The sequence below is a fragment of the Microtus ochrogaster genome, linkage group LG5 (assembly GCF_000317375.1).
Source record: "Microtus ochrogaster isolate Prairie Vole_2 linkage group LG5, MicOch1.0, whole genome shotgun sequence".
NCBI lineage: Eukaryota > Metazoa > Chordata > Mammalia > Rodentia > Cricetidae > Microtus > Microtus ochrogaster.
In genome coordinates this window covers 38,221,729-38,242,714 of record NC_022031.1, presented here as the reverse complement: position 1 = coordinate 38,242,714, position 20,986 = coordinate 38,221,729, and the positions used below count along the sequence as shown (strand labels likewise).

Sequence of the window (20,986 nt, the reverse complement as noted above, 5' to 3'; positions counted from 1 at the left end):
AGCCCGCCCGCTGCGACCGAGAGGGGCACCCTGCTCGCGGCTAAGGTGAAGGCGTCGGTGGGACCAGCCTCACCCATCAGAAAACCTCTTCGGGTAACGGGGCGCCACCTCAGCGACAATGTCCAGCCAGATCATTCCAGCCCTCCCCAAAACATCTAGTATCCTGGACCTGTGGAGGGAAAAGAATGACCGGCTCGTTAGACAGGCTAAGGTAAGATGTTGCTGGGACCCTCGTCCTGTGTCCTCAAGATCCCAGAAAGCGGTTTTGCAATGATTTCACCCTAGCTTAGGGAAAGGAGCAGAGCTTGATTTCTATCGGAAGAACCAGAAGGGGTTGGAAAATGTGTCCATCACCTTCTAATTTCAGCAGCTGACTGGGGATTCTCGTCCATCTTTGAGGCGACAGCAGTTGGCTCAAGACACACTGGAAGGGTTTAAGGAGCTCCTCATCACTTTGCAAGGTAAGACAGAGCTTCAGGGAGCTTCATTTCCTCTCCCCAGCAGCCAAAGATCAGCTTCTCTTACGTGGCTCTGGAACTGTGAGTATTCTGGGGCTCAGGGACCCCTGTTTTGTCGGGTGTTCTGTATTGTGCGGACGATCAAAGAAAGAAAGGTCACTTCAAGATGAATTTTCGCCTCTTTGCAGCAGGGAGGTCCAGCCTCCAATGGACTAAACCTCGAATAGCCGTGCAAAGGTGTATTGGTTGACTGCTACACAAAAGTTGCTTTTTGGGTAAACCAAGCTCCTCATACAATAGCCCCTGATTTAATCTGCATGTTCTTCTGGAGGACAGCATCACACCCTTGTCACTTTAGTCCCTATTGTGTACTGTTTGTAGTGCCCAATAATGCTAGGCGCTCCAAGTGTGCCAGGACTGTCTCGCGGTGACAAAGCCATGCAAAGGGTGTACAGCTCCTTCAGAAAAACAGCTCTGTAGATAACAGAGAACAACCACAGTTTCACATGTTTTCTTCAAAGTCTAAGAACGTCTAGAAAACAACTGTTCATTCGGATGTTTACCCTAGAAACAATGAATGGTTCGACTAATCGCCCCCCGTACACTGTTTAAAGCACAAAAGAGACAGGGGTGGAATTGTCTTTCAATAGGTGAATGCCTCCTTACCCCCCCCCCCCCCCCGCAACATTTGAAGAATGATTTTCAGGAGATTTCGAGATCTTCTCTCCAAGTTGTCTGACCAAAAGATGAATTCCTTACTGAAGCCATCTTGGTGGGAGTGGGCTTGATCTCAGGGATGGGAAGCATTCGGGCTGCATCTCATGGGACAGCCTGAGAGACCAGCATCTGTGGAAAGCATTCGGGCTGCATCGCATGGGACAGCCTGAGAGACCAGCATCTGTTGCTCCAGGACTCCCTGCTGCTGTTCCTGCTCTTCCCTTGGAGCTGACTGTCACCTGTAATTATATAATCCTGAGGGCTAGCCTGGCCCAGGATTTCACTGAAGACCTTACCCAGGATATCCAAAGGGCCCTAGAGAGAGGTAAGACCTCCCACGTCCCTAACAATCCAGTCTGGATTTAGAGGTGAGGCTAGGGGCTGGAAGAGAGCGAGAGGCACCAAAACCTTCGCTGAGAATGATGCCCTTTCTAGTCCTCTGCATGTTCCTCAGACCAGGCGCGTTACTGTTTTCTTTGGGATTTTAGACCAGAGAGTATGGGGAGCTGAGAGATGGATGTGTATGTGTGCTCTACAGTGCTGGAGACCCAGAATCAGCTGGAGCCCAAGTCGCAGCAGAGACTCCCGGAGCTGTGGCACTCTGTCCTCTCTGCCTCCTCCCTTCTGCCGGAGCTGCTACCTGCCTTATACTGCCTGGCCAGCCTTCAGGCTATCCTCTGGATGAGTACTAACCACCCGGGGGATCTGGCCTTGCTGTTGCAAACCCTAAATGCCAGCCAGGTAACTGGGGAAGTGAAGATGAACTTGCCTACCCTCCTGTCTTCATAGCTGTGGTATTTTACTTAGGGCTTCAGACATGCTAGGCAAGCACTCTACTGCTGAGATACATTTTCCCTTTCCCCTCCCACCACTCTTTCAGAAAATTTATTTCTAGCTGGGCTGTAGTGGTACACACCTTTAATCCCAGCATTCGGGAAGCAGAGGCAGGTGGATCTCTGTGAGTTCGAGGCCAGGACAGGCTCCAAAGCTACAGAGAAACCCTGTCTCGAAAAACCAAAAAAAAAAAAAAAAAACAAACAAAAAATCTATTTCTATATGTATGAGTGTTTGACTTATAAGTATGTATGTATACAGTATTCATGCGTGGTACCCATGGAGGTCAGAAGAAAGGGTCAGATTCCCTGGAACTGGAGTTACAGATAGTTGTGAGCCACCATGTGGGTGCTGGGAACCAAATTTGGGTCCTCTGTAAGAACAAATGCCATCTCTCCAAGTTCACACCACCCCCTACCCATCCACCCACACTTGTTCTCAAGGCAGACCAGGCTGGCTTCAAACTCACAAAGATCTTCCAACCTCTGCCTCTAAGTGCTGGGTTTAGAGGATTACACCATCATGACAGGTCTCGTTGTTTTTGAGACAGGCTCTTACTGTGTACCCAGGCCCCAAACTTGCTGCGTTCCTCCTTGGCTCAGCCCCTCCAATGCCGAGCTTTACAGGTGCGAATCACCATACCCAGCTCTCAAGTCTCATTGTTTTGTTTGTTTTGTTTTTTTGGTTTTCAAGACAGGGTTTCTCTGTAGTTTTGGAGCCTGTCCTGGAACTAGCTCTTGTAGACCAGACTGGTCTTGAACTCACAGAGATCCACCTGCCTCTGCCTCCCCTCCCGAGTGCTGAGATTAAAGGCTTGCGCCACCCCTGCCTGGTTCTCACTGTTTTTTAATTGGAGATAGAACTTTACTAAGTTGTTCAGTCTAGCCTTGAACTTACTCTGTAGCCCATGTTCAAGATGATCCTTTTCGCCTTAGCTGCTAGAGTGGTGGTTCTCAACCTGTGTGTGACCTCTTTGAGGGTCAAATAACCCTTTTACAGGATCACCTAAGACCATCAGAAACAGATATTTATACTATGATTCATAATAGAATCAAATTACAGTTATGAAGAAGCAACAAAATAATTTTAAGGTGGGGGGTCATCATAGCATAAGGAACTGTATGAAAAGGTCACAGCATTAGGAACTTGAGAACCACCGCTCAGAGGCTGCATCACTAGAGTCACAGGCCTGTACCACCATTCTCAGCTTACAGCGTCATCTGCTGGGAAGGCTGCTGTGATGGTTGGCAAAAAACGCAAGCAAACAACAACAACAAAAAAAAACAAAAACAAAAAACAAAACACACAAAAAAACCCCAAATAAAAACCAAACCAGTTTGTTTTTCCCTCCCCCCTGAGACAGGGATTTTCTGTGTAGCCCTAACAGTCTTGGAACTCACTCTGTAGACCAGGCTGGCCTCAAACTCACAAAGATCTGCCTGCCTCTGCTTCCTGAGTGCTAGGATTAAAGGCGTGTGCAACCACCACTGCCCAGCTAAAACCAGGTTTGTTTGTTTGTTTGTTTTTGAGTGACCTTTCTCTGGTTAGCTCCTCAGTGGGGGATTTTTCTTGAGGGCAGTTTTAAAAATAGCTTAATAAGCTGGGCGGTGGTGGCGCACACCTTTAATCCCAGCACTCGGGAGGCAGAGGCAGGCGGATCTCTGTGAGTTCGAGACCAGCCTGGTCTACAAGAGCTAGTTCCAGGACAGGCTCCAAAACCACAGAGAAACCCTGTCTCGAAAAACCAAAAAAAAAAAAAAATAGCTTAATAAATCCAAGTCAGGATAAGGCTCTTGTGGCTGCTGAAGCCACCTCCTAGCCTCAGTCTTCTCATAGTAACCCAGGCACATTCCATGTCCCATGTCATATGAGTGACAGGGAACTTCAGTTATTACTTTCTAGGATTTTTCGTCCTGCCCACATCATTGCCCCATAGTTATCTTTCTCTTATAATGGGGAAACAGTAATCAGAAGGATTCTTGGGCTCAAAGACTGGGATAAGAGTGACAGGAGGAGGGCTGGAGAGATGGCTCAGCGGTTAAGAGCACTGGCTGCTCTTCCAGAGGTCCTGAGTTCAATTCCCAGCAACCACATGGTGGCTCACAACCATCTGTAATGAGATCTGGTTCCCTCTTCTGGCCTGCACGCATGCACACAGTTAGAACACTGTATACATAATAAATCTTAAAAGAAAGAAAGAAAGAAAGAAAGAAAGAAAGAAAGAAAGAAAAAAAAGAAAACAGGGACAGATTGACAGGAGGAGAGAGGATGCTCACAGGGACAGATTGACAAGAGGAGAGAGGATGCTCACAGGGACAGATTGACAGGAGGAGAGAGCATGTTCACAGGGATAGACTGACAGGAGACAGGATGCTCACAGGGACAGACTGACAGGAGACAGGATGCTCACAGGAACAGACTGACAGGAGGAGACAGGATGCTTACAGGGATAGAGCCTTTGACTGTCCATATCTCTCCAGACAGAGACCTCTGAGGATCTGCTGCTACTGCTAAAGTCCTGGAGCCCTCCCGCTGAAAAGGCAGATGCCCCATTGAGTATACAGAATGCTGAGAGTTTGAGGGATGTTCTTTTGACAGCATTTGCCTGCCGCCAAGGTCTAGTAACCTGATTCATCTTTTCTTTCCCTAAGGGGTCCTCTGGGCTTATGCTCTCTGTATCTTCATGGAGTTCTCTAGGTTCTTGTTTCCCATCATGCTTCTTGGCTTTTCTAATCCTGTACCGTGATTGCCCCCAGGCCTCCAGGAGCTAATCACAGGGAGCCTACCCCGTGCACTAAGCAGCCTGCATGAAGCAGCCTCAGGCCTGTGTCCACCTTCTGTGTTAGTCCAGGTGTACACAGCGCTGGGGACTTGTCTTCGGAAGATGGTAAAGATAAACCTATAGGGATTGGGAGAAACCCTGGGCAGCATGCTCTGTGAGGGTAGCTAAGGCTTGTCTCTTCCCATTCATATAGGGAAATCCACAGAGAGCGCTGTTGTACTTGACTGCAGCCCTGAAGGTGGGAGCCACCTGTGCCCTTCCACTTCTGGAGGCTTCCAGAATATATCGGCAACTAGGAGACACAGCAGCAGAACTGGAGAGTCTGGAGCTGCTGGCTGAGGTGAGGAGCTTCAGTGGAGACACCTTGTGGAGGACTGCGCAGGTGCTTGTGTTGGGGTGACTCGTCAAGACAGAAGTGCACAGATGTGTGGGGCTCGAAGATTTAAATTCTTGCCGGGCGGATCTCTGTGAGTTCAAGGCCAGCCTGGTCTACAAGAGCTAGTTCCAGGACAGGCTCCATAGCTACAGAGAAACCCTGTCTTGAAAAAAACCAAAAAAAGAAAAAAGAAAGATTTAAATTTTTTTTCTTCTTTTTAGGCCTTGAGTGCCCCGCATAGCCCCATTCATAGTTCAACACTCAAACTTGTTATTGAGGTAGAATTGCTACTTCCACAACCTGGCCCAGCCTCCCCTCTTCATTGCGGCACACAGAGCCAGGCTAAGCACCTGCTAGCAAGTCGATGTCTACAGACAGGGAGGTGAGTCTCCCAGCTGCTCACCTGAGCCTCTCTTCCCATTTCTGAAGCTTTTGTTGAACTGTAATTCTCTTTCTCTAAAATTTTATTTATTTTTGGTATATGTGGTATACCTGTGTGTGCAGGGATGAGGGAGCTTTTGGCTATTTTGGGGTGTGTGAAAGCTAGAGATTGACAGTAGGTATCTTCCTCTATTGCTGTATACTGTAGGTTTTGAGACAGGATCTCTCTGTGAACCTGGACCTCACCAGTTTTGGCTAGACTGGCTGGCCAATGAAGCCTGTGATTTGCCTGTCTCTGACTCCTCCCTCGTCCCCAGTGCTATGGTTAAAAATGTGTACTGTAGCCTAGTTGTAGTGGCTGCAGCAGTGGTAGTGTGCGCCTTTAAACCCAGCACTTGGGAGGCAGAGGCAGGTGCATCTCTGAGTTTGAGGCCAGCCTGATCTACAGAACAAGTTACAGGATAGCCAGGGCTACACAGAGAAACTCTTGTCTCATAAAAACAAAAACAAGGGGTTGGAGAGATGGCTCAGAGGTTAAGAGCACCGACTGCTTTTTCAGAGGACCTGAGTTCAATTCCCAGTAACCACATGGTAGCTTGCAACCATCTGTAATGAGATCTGGTTCCCTCTTCTGGCCTGCACGCATGCACACAGTTAGAACACTGTATACATAATAAATCTTAAAAGAAAGAAAGAAAGAAAGAAAGAAAGAAAGAAAGAAAGAAAGAAAGAAAGAAAGAAAGAGAGAGAGAGAGAGAGAAAGAAAGAAAGAAAGAAAAAAAAGAAAGAAAGAAAAAGTGCATTGCCGTACTGGGTTTTTACAAGAGTACTGGGGCTCTAAACTCATCATAGTTGCATAACTAGCACTGTATCCACTGAACCATGTTCCCCAGACCCCTTCTTTTCTCTTGTGTGATTGCTTATCCCTGTGATTAAAGCATTGGCAAGACATAGCCTCCTGCCTTAAAGCAGGACCTTAACTGAGAAGTCCTCATGCAGACAGAAACCTCCACCATCTCTCCTGAAATAGGCTAGATCTATTCTGAGCCAGGTTTGGAGCTCCCAAACCCTGCTCCCCGTTTACTCCTCAGGGCCCAAGGCATCCATTAGCAAAGAGAGTATTCTTACTGGAACCTTTATGGGGGGCCAGAGTCCTTGGTGAAACTCACGGTCTGCCTGCCTCTCCAGGGCAGAGGATGCTTCGGAACATTACCTGGACCTGCTAGCTATGTTGCTGGGCGGCTCAGAGCCAGGGGTAGGTGTGTTTTAAGGTTCTCTGCAGTTAGGTGGGTGGGTTGGGACACCCCCACCCTATTCATTGGTCTCCCTGGGGGACCAGTTCTCTTTGCATGGTACTGGAGCCTGGTGATGAGCTCAGGAATGGTGTCATGCCACTTCAAGACACTGTCTCCTCCCCCCTCCCCCAGTTCTCCCCACCCACCTCCTCTACAGGGCCTTGTATACCAGAGTTGTGTCTGGAGGCAGCAGCAGCGCTGATCCAGGCAGGCCGGGCCCAAGATGCTTTGACTGTATGCGAGGAACTGCTCAGCCGAACCTCATCTCTGCTTCCCAAGATGTCCTTGTGGGAAAATGCCAGAAAAAGAGCCAAAGAACTGCCATACTGCCCATTCTGGGTCTCTGCCACCCACTTGCTTCAGGGCCAGGCCTGGTCACAATTAAAGGCTCAAAAAGAGGCACTTAGTGAGTTTAGCCAGTGAGTCAGGAAGCAGAGTGCTGGGGAGGTGTGGAAGGATGACTTCTGGTGGGGACCTTGGTTGATGGACTTTGTTTTCAGTAGTCACCTTAATGTCTGAGGTCAGCTCTTTATCCCTGTTTATATCCTACTTCAGGTGCCTCGAGCTGCTCTTTCGGGCCCTGCCTGAGGACAAAGAACAAGGTGATTTAATTTTTTTAAAAAAAGTCTCTTTTCCTTTTCTTTTTTATAAAAGAGGTTCTCATATAGAACAGCTGGCCTTAAGTTTACTATTTTAGTCAAGGATGACCTTCTGTTCTTCCTGCCTCTACATCTCAATGTTTGCCACCATGCCTGACTCTAATTTAGATTGTCAATTTTTCTTAACTCCTGAAAGTGGCTTGTGGATTCCTTTTCCATTGTACTTCAGTCCACTAGACTGGGAGACTTCAGGAGACCTGCTGGGCATGGTAGCACATACCTTTAATCCTAGCCCTTCAGCAGGTAGACCTCTGAATTTGAGGCCATCCTGATGTACATAGTGAGTTCTGAGTCAGCCGGGACTATGTGGTAAGACCTTGTCTCAAAAAAAAAAAAAAAAGTTGGGGAAGGCAGGATGAGAATGGACTTGGGGACTTGGGGGTTTAGCGACTGTGTCTGGGATGACAGGAAGATACTTGCTGACTTTGGTGGTGATCTCTAGGGGCAGGCTCCAACTGTGAGCAGAAGTGTAGGCCTGATGTGACACTGAAACATCTTCAAGTAGCTGCTCTGCTTAGTCGTGGGCTGGAATGGGCAGCCAGTAACCAGGATACCAAAGCCTTAAGTGACTTCCTCCTTAGTGTGCAGATATGCCCAGGTAAGTACGTTTATATGACGTTAGCTGTCCAGGAGGGGTGGTACTTGGACAGAAGTGTAAGCATAGTATGCCCAGATAGGAAGACTGGGTGGGTTTTTACTATAATACCCAGGAGATACCCATGTGTGCATATACAAACAAACATGTATGCAAGCTCCTAAAAATTCCCTGGTCTCCCTGTTGTCCTCAGACATAAAGATCTGGACTATGTAGGGGTGGGTTTGTAAGAACAGGGCCAGTTGAACACTTTGTACTGGGCAGGTGGTGGCTTCTGGGAGAGTATGGTTATAAATAATCTAGTTTTGGTTTCGTGTGTGTGTGTGTGTGTGTGTGTGTGTGTGTGTGTAGACAAGATGCTTCCTCTCTCCAGGTCTGTAAATCAGGTTCTAAGTCTTTGTACTTTGGGGTGGGGCTGTAGGCAACAGAGATGGTTCCTTTTACCTGCTTCAGACTCTGAAAAGATTGGAACGGAAGAATGAGGCCGCTGCTTTCTGGCAGAAGGCCCAAACTCAGCCAGCACAGGAAGAAGCCACCTGGTGAGACTGAGTCTTCCTGGCTTGGGGCTGTGGAGGGAGCTGGAATCCTGTTGTGGGGGTGATGAGGAACAGAAGGAAGGAAGGATGTCAAGCCTTTGTCGATCTTTCACTCTTAGGCATCACCATTCTTGCTTTTCAGGTCTCTTCCACTGTATTTAGAAACCTGTTTGAGCTGGATTCATCCCCCTAACTGTGAAGCTCTCCTTGAGGAGTTTGGAACATCTCTGCTGGAGTCTTGTGACCTGTAGTTTCCTTGTTCCCAGGAGCTTGAGCTAGGGCCCCTGTGGACCGTCTCCGTGGGGAGGGGTTTTCTCTGCCTTATCCTCTTTGGATAATATGGCTGGAGCTGACTGTTCCCAAATAATTCTTCCACTGAGGAGGTTGGTGTCATATGAACCTTGCTCTGCTTCCTGCCAGTCTGGTTCCAGAATGCTTTCACAAGCAAACCATTGACTTTGGTCATGACACTTTTTTCCCAGTTTCTTTTTTTCTTTCTTTTTGGTGTGTGTGTTGAGTAAAATCTCATATATTTATCTCTTATCTGCTTACTATACATGGTTGAATGGGAAGGCTCATGGCAGACTAGTTGGATGTTGGGTTTTTTTTTGTTTTGTTTTGTTTTTTTTTTTTTTTTTTTTTTTCGAGACAGGGTTTCTCTGTGGCTTTGGAGCCTGTCTTGGAACTAGCTCTGTAGACCAGGCTGGCCTCTAACTCACAGAGATCCGCCTGCCTCTGCCTCCCGAGTGCTGGGATTAAAGGCGTGCGCCACCACTGCCCGGCTGGATGTTGGTTTTTAAGATGCTATCTTTCCAACATCCATTTCTGTCTGCCTTCCCCGCCTCCCAGATTCCCTCTTCCCCCCACTTTCCTTTTGGAAGGTTGGATTGTGGAGACTGAACTCCAAACCCTCACACATAATCCACAGTCCCTATCCCTCACCCAGCCCCCCCCCCCCAATCTAACTTAAACGCTCGAGGTGTATTAGGAAAATGTTACATTAATCCTTTCAAGGAAACAGTGACATAGTCCTTTAAAAATTATTATTAAAATTTTCAATTACTTATTTTAAATCATGTGTGTGTATGCTATCCATATGTGCGTGGATGCCCTTGGAGGCTAGAGGCATTGGGTCCCTCAGAGCTATAGTTACAGGAGGTTGTGAACCACCTGATGGGTGCTGGGAATCCATCCGTGTTCTCTGGAAGAGCAGTTACATTCTCTTAGCCACTGAACCATCTCGCTAGCTCTGTTATCTGAAAGCACAGCAATCTGGGCTAGGTGACAGTGAGTGAGGTCAGGTCTGAAGAATGATTTTGACAGGCCACTAAGGAAGAGTGGGTACATGATACTTAAGGGAGGGACAAGTGGTGCACAGCTTTAATCCCGGCACTCGGGAGGCAGAGGCAAGTGGAGTTCGAGGCCAGCCTGCTCTACACAATGAGTTCATGGACAGCCAGGGCTATGTAGAGAGGTCCTGTTTAAAAATATCAAAACAGAAATGAAAGAGATGTTTCTCAGAGTAGCTCCGTCTCTAGAGCCAAACTGTCTGAGATCAGTCTGGGGTAGGAGGTTAAGGGTGAACGGAATCAGGATTCTACTGGAGCTAACAGCCTGTGGACTACAATGAGTGCCAATTCATTGTCTTTGGAGTCCTAAGGACCTTAATCCCAGCCTGGGGTTGACTTTCTTGCTCTTAGGCACTGCTAAAGTGCTGTGTGTTCTGTAGAAGTCACTGACCTCTCTGAACCTGAGTGTTCCTCCTCAGTAGTGATATTTATACACTACGGCAGGGAGTATGGACTCCCAAACCCCGAGAAACTGTGAAGTTTAGGGGATTACTTAGGAGCATGCAATGTGAATAGAATGGATTAGGAGCTGGGGTGCTGCTGACTTCAGTACTAGGGTCCCGGAGAAAGGGTGCCTCAGCTAGTCTATCTCTGCAGCACTCGCTGGCTTCAAACTCTCAGCCCTCCCGCTCATAGCTGTGGAGTACTGGCATCTAGGCATCTAGGGTCAATACCACCATATCCACTTGTTTTTGCTTTTTTAAATTTGATTTACTTAGTTTTCAGACAGAGTCTCACTATGCAGCCCTGCCTGGCTGTGACTTTTTTTTTTTTTTAAATAGATCAGGCTGATTGAAAACTCAGAGATCCGCTTGCCTCTGCTTCTGAAGTGTTGAGATTAAAAGAATGTGCCACCACACTGCTTTTCAAATTTAATTTTGAGACACTGTATCGATGCTAGAAGTATAGATCTGCGCCACTACACCCGATCTGGTTTTATTTTTCAGAAAAGGTCCTGTCTCTTGAGTTGATCTCCAACTAATAATCCTCCTGCCTCTGCTTCCCAACTGTTAGGATTACAGACCTAGCCCAACCACCACGCCCTTCGCTGGAGTCAGTGTTGTAAAGGAGCACGAAGGGTTGGTGTAGTGGAGTAAGAGGATCCCCAGGATTGGCGAGAAATGAACTATGTGGGTTACCATTACAACCCGACTAAACTAATAGGGATTCAAGCCATTGTGTCAGGTTCTTCCTGCAGCTTATAAACTGAGGAGCCAATCAACTGGAGCCAAGTAGGAGAGGCCTCCTCGGAGGAATTAAAGGCTCTCCTTTTACCAGCCGAGCTGGCCTATTACTTTTGCTGATTGGTCAGGAATCCCAATCCGTCGAGGAAGCGTAGTACTGCGGCCAATTGACGTGGCGTTACTAGGCGTGTTGCAGCCTTGAGGCGGGGCCAGACCCTAAGCGAATTTTCTGATTGGTCGTGGTCCGCGGGTTGCTGGGGAGAGGCACGGAGAGGCGGGCACGAGTCTCCAGGCAGGCGCTGATTGGTGGAGGTGAGGGCAGCTCTCCTTCCGATGATTCGGCTCTTCTCGGCTCAGTCTCAGCGAAGCGTTTGCAGCCGTCGTTTGATTAGTCGCTGCCGCTGGCCCCCTCGCGGATCCGGAGCTAGCGTCTCCCGCCCGCCTGCCGCCCCGGTGCCGCTGGGAGGAAGCGAGAGGGAGGCTGTCTGAGGGTCTGTCACTGCTGTTAATCCGCCGCCTGAGTGAGTCAAGCCCGGGCCTAGCCGGTCGCCTGCCATTCTCGTAGCCGTTACCCTCAGGCCGCCACAGCCGCCGACCGGGACAGGCGCGCGCCATGGCCTCTGGAGCCGAGTAAGTGGATGCGCGCGCACGGCTGCCGGCTGCGGCGGCGCGCACCGTGGGACTCGCCGCTCTGGGTAGGCCCTGTAGGGCCGCGTCGGAGAGTCTAGGCCGGGAGGAGAGAGACGGAAGGAGAGGAAAGGGGCGAGTGAGGGCCTCGGGCCGGGCTGTGCACCCGCGCGCCCCCTAGGTCGGGCCCGCGCTGGGCCTGGGTCGGAGCCTGGGCAAGATGGTGCTGTGTCATGCAGGCCCCGGTCGGCCTGCCTCGCTCCCTCGGCACGGCGGCCCCGGCCTACTTAGGCCTTAGGGTCCACGCTGCCAGCGCGGAACTCCATGGCGCTGGGACACCGGTCGGGCGCTTCTCCGACCACTCGCGGAAGACCCTGAGCCCGCGAAGAGAAAACACTGCGAGCCGGAGGCCCCGACTGGGCCCAGTGGGCGTGGACTTGGGGCCACGTGAAGGCCTCTGGAGCCCCGGGACTCGGGAGGGCCGGGCCGAGCAAGCTGGGAGAAGGAAGCCCAGGTCGGCCCTGGTAGAGCCGGACGGCCTTGCCGGAGGTTGGCATCTTTTGCACCTTGGGTCCGATAGGGAGAGGGAAGGTCGTGCTTTGCTCAAATGGCGATTTTCACCTCGTTAGGCCTGTTGTAAATACCAGGAAGCTTTACCTGTTATTATTACTGTTATTATTATTTTACCTTTGTCCAGGGGGTGGCTAGAAAGGTGTTTTTCTATTTTAAGGTGCTGAAGTTAGAGTCTGAGTTGGTTTTGTTTTGTTTCTGCTTTCTGTATTACGACTTTCAGAAATTGCAGGTTAGAGTTGACTTAGTCTTAAATAACTCTTAAAAACACACATCTCTTTCCCAAGTAGCTACGATTAGAGATTGTTTGGGCCTTGGGATTTTATGGCCCCAACTTTTTCAGGAAAGCATCAAATAAAACATTCCGTTTAGAAACTAGAGCTACCCAAGCAAAAAAGAAAAATCAGCAAACGTAGGAAAATATACAAATCTTCTTGCTGTTTTGAGGAGATTAGCTGTTTTGAGTTTCATTTCCTTGGGATGAAATATTCACTCAGTTGCTTAGTTAAAAGGACTGTTAGTATTTTAAATAGCCAGGGTGGGTGGGGTGGTGCACGCCTTTAATCCCAGCACTCAAAGGCAGAAAGTTCTATCTGGGCTAGCCTAATTTACTTTGAGAGTTCCCGGGCTACCTAGTCACTGTCTCAAAAACAACAAAGTATACTTTAAGTATTATTCTGTAGTATTTCACCTTTGTTTTATTTATCTTTTTTTAAACTTTATTTAACTTTATTTCATGTGCATTGGTATAATGATGTCAGATTCTCTGGAATGGAGTTACAGACAGCTGTGAGCTGCCATGTGGGTGCTGGGAATTGAACCCAGGTCCTCTGGAGGAGCAGTTAGTGTTCTTAACCACTGAGCCATCTCACCAGCCCCCTATTTATCCTTTTGTAAAGTTAAGTTTTTTTGCTTATTTTTCAAGATGGGGTTTCTCTGTGTAGCCCAGGCTGTCCTGGATCTCACTCTGAAGACCAGGTTGGCCCTAAACTCAGAGATCAACTTGCTTCTGCCATCCAGGTACTGGGACTAAACTCAGCCACGGAGTCAAGGTTGTTTTGAATATCTTGTGGTGTTGGACACCTTTAATCCCAGCACTCGGGAGGCAGAGTCAGGGTCAGGCGGATCTCAGTGAGTTCAAGGCCAGCCTGGTCTACCGAGAGCTATTTCCAGGACAGGAACCAAAAAAGCTACGGAGAAACCCTGTCTAGAAAAATTAAAAAAAAAAATAAAATAAATGAATATCTGGTCTTGCTGCTGTGCCACCCTTATCCCCCAATAAATGGGGTCATAGAAAAGTCACAGTATGCACATTTATATCCAGATTTTTTTTTTTAATTCCTGAAATCTGGCATCATAGATGTTTTTACCTTTAGGCCTTCTTGATGGTTCTTACCTGAACTTCTTCCAAGTTCCCTTGTGTGGTTTTGAGTTCTAGAAAGGACCTGAGTCATGCAGACGATAGATTTCCCTAAAGAACATTTAGAGCTGCAGTTGCTCTCAGCTCTAACTCCATGGGTAGATGAATTACAGGTCTTTAAAGGCATACCACTCATCTCTAGAGCCAGGATCAGGACTCGGTCAGACTGGAGTTGCATTCTTTCTTTTTTTTTTCTTTCCAGCTCTGTGTGACAGCCTCTCTGCCCTGGTACTCACTTTGTAGACTAGCTGGCCAATCAATCTCAAGTGCTGGGATTAAAGGTGTTCGCCACCATGCCCTGATTCTGAAATGCAGCTTTGAGATTAAAATACAAAGTGATAACTTGAGGAATTATCTTTAATTCAGTCCTGTAAATAAAATAAGAAGATGGGCAGCCTCTGGGCAAAGCAGTTTGAGAAAATGGGAAAATAGAAAATTTGGTGAATGCACTTATTTTTGGAATCTCAGCAGCATTGTGGCCACACCCTTTGAAATGAGGAGGCAAGTTAGAGCTAAGGAAACTACTCTGGAAACTAGTTTATCTGAAGTAGTGATTAAAGATGTAACATAGCTGAGTACGGTGATGCGCGTCTCTGATTTCAGTCAGGATCACTGCAAGTTCAAGGTCAACCTAGTTTATATAGTCAGACAGGGCTATATATAGCAAGGCCCTTTATAATAATAATAATAATAAAAACAATAGTCTATAAGTGCGGGTAAGATTATTTCCAGTGGCAGTGCTTTTTGTTTGATTTTGCTGTCTCATCTCTCTCCTAGAACAATGTGATGCTTTATAAGCACTCATTTATGATTACTACTATTGAAATAGTAGTATCTCGGCAATTGCTGAGATACAGGCATGAAGCACTATGCCTATTATTGATTTGTTGCAGAAATAAGTTTTTTTCCTCCCCTTCATTTGCTTTTTCCATCGTTTGACTTCTATTTTGGTTAGTAACGTTTCTCAAACCTTGGAAGAAAAGTGTTTTGGGGGTTTCATTTGTTTCTTTTTGATAGGGTTTCACTATATAGCCCCAGCCTGGAATTCTGTGGACTAAATTGGCTTCAAATGCATAGATAATCGACATGCCTCTTCCTCCCAAGTGCTAGGATTAAAGGCTTATTCCACTGTTCGTGGTCAGAGGTAACTTTTCAGAGGGAGAGACCACTGAGTAGGTAGATGCTAGAAATAAGCTAGTTATGACATTTGGTACTAGTGTAATGGTTTAGAAGGTAAAGGCACATGCTGCTAGACCTGACAACCTAAGATCAGTCCATTGAACCCACATGGTAGGAAGACAAAGCAACTACCATAACATATATACATTCAAGACAGGTAGATATCACTTTCTAGTGAATAACACTAACTTCTAGAAAATTAGTGGGGCCATAAGGTCCCACTAGTTCCTCAGTAGTTAGTGGCAGCTAATGGTTTGCATGGGTAAAGGGCCACATTTCCTCAAGTAGTGCAGCCACTTGCAGGTTGCTCATGTAGATTACCCCTCATCATGTTAGCTCTTAATTAAAATAATTTGGTCACATACACAAAACAGAGGAAAAGGATCAGTGGGAGAGGGCCTAGAGAGGGCAATGGGGGCTCATAAAATACATACATGTATGGAAATGTCAATTAAACCAATCATTTGTAATTAATTCATGTGGTAATAAACTTTAAAAAGAAACATGGTTTCTATTCCTTTCTCTCTTTTCTCCTTTCTTTCTTCCTCTTTCCTTCCCTCCCTCTCTCCTTTCTTTCGACAGGGTATTCATCTATAGACCAGGCTGGCCTTGAACTCAGATCTGCCTCCCTTGAGTGCTGGTATTAAAGGTGCCATTGCCCAGCAACAACTTAGTTTCTTAATTTAAGTGAAGGATTTGAATTTTCCCATGTCTCAAAAATTCTCAGCCAGGCGGTGGTGGCGCATGCCTTTAATCCCAGCACTTGGGAGGCAGAGGTAGGCGGATCTCTGTGAGTTTGAGGCCAGCCTGGTCTACAAGAGCTAGTTACAGGACAGGAACCAAAAACTACGGAGAAACCCTGTCTCGAAAATACAAAAAAAAATCTCAATTTTTGTTTCTGGATTAACAAAAGTCATGTGCTTTTATAGAAATGCCAGGGGGAGTTGGTGCCTCTTTCTGAAGGTTCTAGGCATGTTTTTTGGTCCTGTTATATATTACTTTTTGTTTTATGTTGTTTTGTGCTTGGTGGTCTTGTAGTACTAGGAAATGTTCTTGGATTTATGAGGTTTATTTTTTGAGGAGGATAATGCTAAAAGTTTTTTGTTGTACAGAGGCTTGCTAGGTAGAACATGGCTTCCCTAAACGTTTCTCTGGCTTACTTCATTCCTTTGGAAGACAAGCAATAAGAGAACTTTTTCAATGGTGACCATGCACCAGGTGCTATGAAAGCATTTTCATTTCTTTCTTAGTCATCGTCCCTCGCCCATACGGCGTGTCTTCCTCCCCATCCCCCCCAGGGTTTCTCTGTGTAACAGTCCTAGCTGTCCTGGAACTAGCTTTGTAGACCAGGCTGGCCTCAGAGATCCACCTGCCTCTGCCTCCCAAGTGTTAGGAGTAAAGGCATGTGCCACTGCCGACCTGCTTATCTGAGCTTTTAAGCTTCATCTATCCATTCTTTCTTGCCTATGTGAATCTTAGGGATTGATGGAGCTCAGTATCCTTTAGGTCTGATCCCATTTTCTTTGTTCTAGTTCAAAAGGCGATGATTTATCAACAGCCATTCTCAAACAAAAGAACCGACCCAATCGGTTAATTGTTGATGAAGCCATCAATGAAGATAACAGTGTGGTGTCCTTGTCCCAGGTAAATTGGGTGTACAGTCCAGTCTTTACTGCACTTAAGGAGCACGATTTCCCCTGCTTTCTTTTGTCATTTTTCTTGCAGTGATGGATAAAGTGGGGGTTTATAGGAAATTCTAGCCTAGAGGGCTTCAGCCTACTGAAAAGCTCAGTGGATCCAAGTCTTTAACTGTTTTTTTCTTAGCCCAAGATGGACGAACTGCAGTTGTTCCGAGGTGACACAGTGTTGCTAAAAGGAAAGAAGAGACGGGAAGCTGTGTGCATCGTGCTTTCTGATGACACATGCTCTGATGAGAAGATTCGAATGAATAGAGTTGTTCGGAATAACCTTCGTGTTCGCCTAGGGGATGTCATCAGGTGTGTGTGGGGTGGAGGGGGATGTGAGACCATATACTACAACCTGCATTATAGACACCAACCCTCCTCCATTAAAACCAGGACGGAATCCATGGCAGTTGCATATGTAGGAAGCTACCTGGTCATGGGAAGACTCATGTTTTCAGGGTTGTCTTCAGGTTGCATTGCCTTTCTAGAGACTTCAAAATCCACCTCCCCTACATGGTTATTAGGACAAATTGGCATCTCCATGGCTTTCTTAATGGCTTGTGATGGTGCTGTAATGAAGTGGAAGTGAGAGTAGGAAGGGAGGTCTTCTAAAATAGTACTTCTAAAAATAAGTAAACCTAGGCTGGGCTTGGTGGTGCACACACGTGGGACCCAGAGACAGGTGGGGCTATGAGTTTAGGCTAGTGTGGTCTACATAGTGAGACTGTCTCCAAAAAGAAAAAGGAAAGCAAAAAAGATAAGTAAACCTGGGGGAGAAGAGCATAGTTACAGCTAGACCTAGGATTGCTCTTGATGAATGATTTTGGTTGTTCTTCCCAGCTAGGCACGAGGCTCCCACAATCTCCAGTTACTTGGCCAGGATCAATCAAGTTTCTGAAGTTTTTTTTAAATTTAAGTACCTTCTTGAGCCTGCTTAGTCACTTTCTCAAGGTGTTTTGATCTTGTGATTGAGATTTTTTTTTTAATGTCTTTCACTGACATCAAAAGTTTTGATTTCTCTTGTTAAACCTTGCTGTCCGCCTCCCCCTTGTAAAAGTGGGATATCAGTATTAACTAGAAGGCCAGACATGGTAGCATGTACCTATATTCCCAGTAATCTGAACACTGGGGAGAGACAGGCGATGGTCAGTATTAACTAGAAAAATTATCCTTGACTCTCATATTGAAGACTCCAGTGATAGAACTGTGCATATGTGCAGCTTCCAAGTATTCTTAATTTTGACTTGATGAGTGGACTTCTATTCCCTTGTTGTGGTTGTGACTTGTCTTAGTTCTGCTTGGCTGTTCCTTTGCCTCCTCTCCCACCCTGCTCTCCTTCTCTTCACCTAAGGCCATCCCTGCCTTTTCTCTTTCGCTTGCCATCAGCTGTCTGTGCCAGGCCCTTTCGGACACCCAGTGCTTGGGGCTGCAGTGTGGTTGGTAATGTGGAGTCTGCTTGTCATCCTCAGCATCCAGCCATGCCCTGATGTAAAGTATGGCAAACGTATCCATGTGCTACCCATCGATGACACGGTGGAAGGCATCACTGGCAATCTCTTTGAAGTGTACCTTAAGCCGTACTTCCTGGAAGCTTATCGACCCATCCGGAAAGGTGAGAGAAACTGAGTCTAAGAATGCTTGATACTTGAGTAAACTTTGAAACGGTTCCATGTTATTTTCATATCTACGAGTATGCATATATGTATCCTGCATACATATTTGTTTGCCTTCTCACCTCCTTCTGTGCTCCAGGATAGTAAGTAGTTCTCATGTATCTCTGAAGAATGATCTTTTTGCTGACTGTCAAGGTTAAAGTGTACAGCTCTGCCATTGTTGGTTGTAGTGAAAGCTTAGGCTATCTGTACCCTAATTGTTTGTTAAAGGGGGCTTCTGTCATACCATTTCTGTATACTAGTCTTGAGTAGCAGAGAAATGCAATACAGATTAGAGTTTTACTATTGCTGAATAGTAATAGTATTTCTATTGGCTAGGGAATAAGGGTATCTACTGAGTGATCATGGGTCTGGTGGAGAATTTTCACTTGATCTTGTTCTTGACACCTCTAATTTTGCTTGTATTGTTTTCTATTATAGGAGATATTTTCCTTGTCCGGGGTGGGATGCGAGCTGTGGAGTTCAAAGTAGTAGAGACGGATCCCAGCCCTTACTGTATTGTTGCTCCAGACACAGTGATTCACTGTGAAGGGGAGCCAATCAAGCGAGAGGTGAGTTACTCCCTTATCCTAGTTTGTTTTCTGTTTGTGGTGTTGGAGAATTGAACCCAGGGTTTGTGTATGTTAGGCAAGTGCACTGCCACTGAACTGTATCCCCATTTCCCAATTTTATTACCACTCAAGTGGCATTTGTGTTGGTTATCAAACTGAATGCTTTTGGAGATTAGATGATCTTTATGGAAGTGAAAAATCACCTAAGTATTGAAAGAACCCAATGTCATGGATTTGAGATGAAGTCTAGAAGATGTAAATGATTGACACTGAGTGTGGTGGTACATGACAATAATCCTAATGCTTAGGAGGTGGAAATGGGAGTATTACTGTAAGTTTGAGTCCAGCATGATGGTCTATGATGGAAGATCCTGTCTCAAAAAATATAAACGGGCTGGAGATATGGCTTGGTGGTTAAGAACACTGGTTGCTCTTCCAGAGGTGTTAGGTTTAATTCCCAGCACCCACGTAGCTGTGTTTGATCATATTATCCCTCCTTGGGTTTTTGTGTGTGTGTGTGTGTGTGTGTGTGTGTGTGTGTGTTTTTAAGGCAGGGTTTCTCTGTAACAGTCCTGACTCAACTTTGTGGACCAGGCTGGCCTCACAGAGATCCCACCTGCCTCTGCCTCCCAGATGCTGGTATTAAAGGCATGTCCTAACACCATTCAGCTTGTTTGTTTTTTAGACAGGGTCTCACTATGTCACTTAAGCTGACCTGGAACTCACAGATCTGCCTGCCTCTGCTTCCCAAGCTGGGATTAAAAGGCATGCACCACCATGCCTTATTCCACTGTCCTCCCTTTTCTCTCAAAATCTTCCTACTTCATGTTTCTGTTTCTATTTCTTTGTTTGTATCATCCCCTCTTGGTGGCCCACTGAATTTAGAGTTGATCATTGCTATGGGAGGTTATTGACCAGCTACAGCTTGCCAGTGACTCAGTGACTGTACCATAAGGAATATGATTCTGTCTCCTAGCAGCCATTAACTGCCTACAGCTTGCTCCTCAGGGTTGGGTGATGCTTTATGAACCACCCCAACTCCATTCAAAATGGGATGCTGATGGGCCCAGTCATGTATAGGTTAGCTTTAGTTTTAGGGATCCCTTATCTATAAGACTAAGGGCTATGACAGAGGAGGTTTTTGTTTCTGTTTTTTGTTTGTTTGTTTGTTTTGTTTTCCTTTGACAGGGTATTGCTAAATAGGCTGTCTGGAACTCACTTTGTAGCCCGAACTGGCCTCAAATTCAGTCTTTTCTCTTTCTGCCTTCCAAGTGCTGGAGATTACAGGCGTGTGTCATTACATCTGGTTTAAGATGAGATTCCTATAGAAGAGAATCTTCTCATACAGCATATTTTCCCATATCACATAGTGGGAGGGTTTAGAGAAATTGTATTTTTGCTGGCAATACTATTCCTGTTTTCTTTGTTCTTTGTATGCTTCCATTTCCAGGATGAGGAAGAGTCCTTGAATGAAGTAGGCTATGATGATATTGGTGGCTGCAGGAAGCAGCTAGCTCAGATAAAGGAAATGGTGGAATTGCCATTGAGACATCCTGCGCTCTTTAAGGCAATTGGTGTGAAGGTGAGCATCCTTAGCATTTAGAGAAGGCTCTAAATTCATTAGAACCATTATAAAGAACAAATGGGTAGTGTATATTTGTGGATATATATACACATACATAATATACATTACAGTTCTTTCATGGATCATATTAAAATGTTAGCCATAAGTTTGCCAGTTTTATAGCCCATTACTCAATAAAGGAAGAAAATTGATCAAGTATTAGATTTCTGAGTTAAACATTTGAGTACCACCTATCTAGAATATAGTTTTCTGACCTTTTCTATGTAATAGAACATACCAAAAATGAAATGACTAATTTGCCTAGTAAGCATACAAATGGTTTTGACTTCTTTGAGGGCAGTTTCAGTGTCCTGTGGATAAGGCTGCAGACAACTTCAAAGAAGAAAAGTTGCAATTGATTACTTATTATTAAAAGACAATTTGGGCTGGGCGGTGGTGATGTACATCTTAAATCACAGCACTGGAGTGCTGGATTTCTTAGAGTTTGAGGCCAGCTAGGTCTACAGAGTTCCAGCACACAGCCAGGGCTA

The 20,986-nt window shown here is 46.2% G+C and overlaps 2 protein-coding genes across 5 annotated transcripts in view; both read left to right on the top strand.

Annotated features, from left to right (window-relative positions):
- Fancg (FA complementation group G) lies at nt 1–8,948 on the top strand. 3 transcript variants are annotated; one of them, XM_005362055.3, is made up of 14 exons: nt 1–211; nt 368–461; nt 1,369–1,500; nt 1,714–1,916; nt 4,490–4,625; nt 4,766–4,896; nt 4,985–5,131; nt 5,389–5,549; nt 6,737–6,803; nt 6,976–7,262; nt 7,399–7,445; nt 7,951–8,100; nt 8,519–8,636; nt 8,776–8,948. In XM_005362055.3, the coding sequence occupies exons 1-14, from the start codon at nt 119–121 to the stop codon at nt 8,882–8,884; spliced, it is 1,875 nt and encodes a 624-aa protein (XP_005362112.1). In that variant the 5' UTR covers nt 1–118; the 3' UTR covers nt 8,885–8,948. The 3 variants fall into 3 exon arrangements, with proteins under 3 accessions (XP_005362112.1, XP_005362113.1, XP_026642602.1); XM_005362056.3 differs by having other exon boundaries at nt 6,737–6,807; nt 7,001–7,262; XM_026786801.1 differs by having other exon boundaries at nt 10–211; nt 371–461; nt 7,945–8,100.
- Nucleotides 8,949–11,511: 2,563 nt separating this feature from the next.
- The window catches only part of Vcp (valosin containing protein), an 18,475-nt gene continuing 9,000 nt past the window's right edge, over nt 11,512–20,986 (top strand). The window contains exons 1-6 of one of the 2 annotated variants that reach the window (XM_005362054.3): nt 11,512–11,796; nt 16,495–16,606; nt 16,787–16,959; nt 18,117–18,259; nt 18,741–18,871; nt 20,322–20,453. In XM_005362054.3, the coding sequence (XP_005362111.1) occupies nt 11,780–11,796; nt 16,495–16,606; nt 16,787–16,959; nt 18,117–18,259; nt 18,741–18,871; nt 20,322–20,453 (708 nt within the window). In that variant the 5' untranslated portion in view covers nt 11,512–11,779. Of the gene's footprint in view, nt 11,797–11,827; nt 12,343–16,494; nt 16,607–16,786; nt 16,960–18,116; nt 18,260–18,740; nt 18,872–20,321; nt 20,454–20,986 lie in introns of those variants that run through there. The other variant, XM_013351853.2, reaches the window with a different exon arrangement.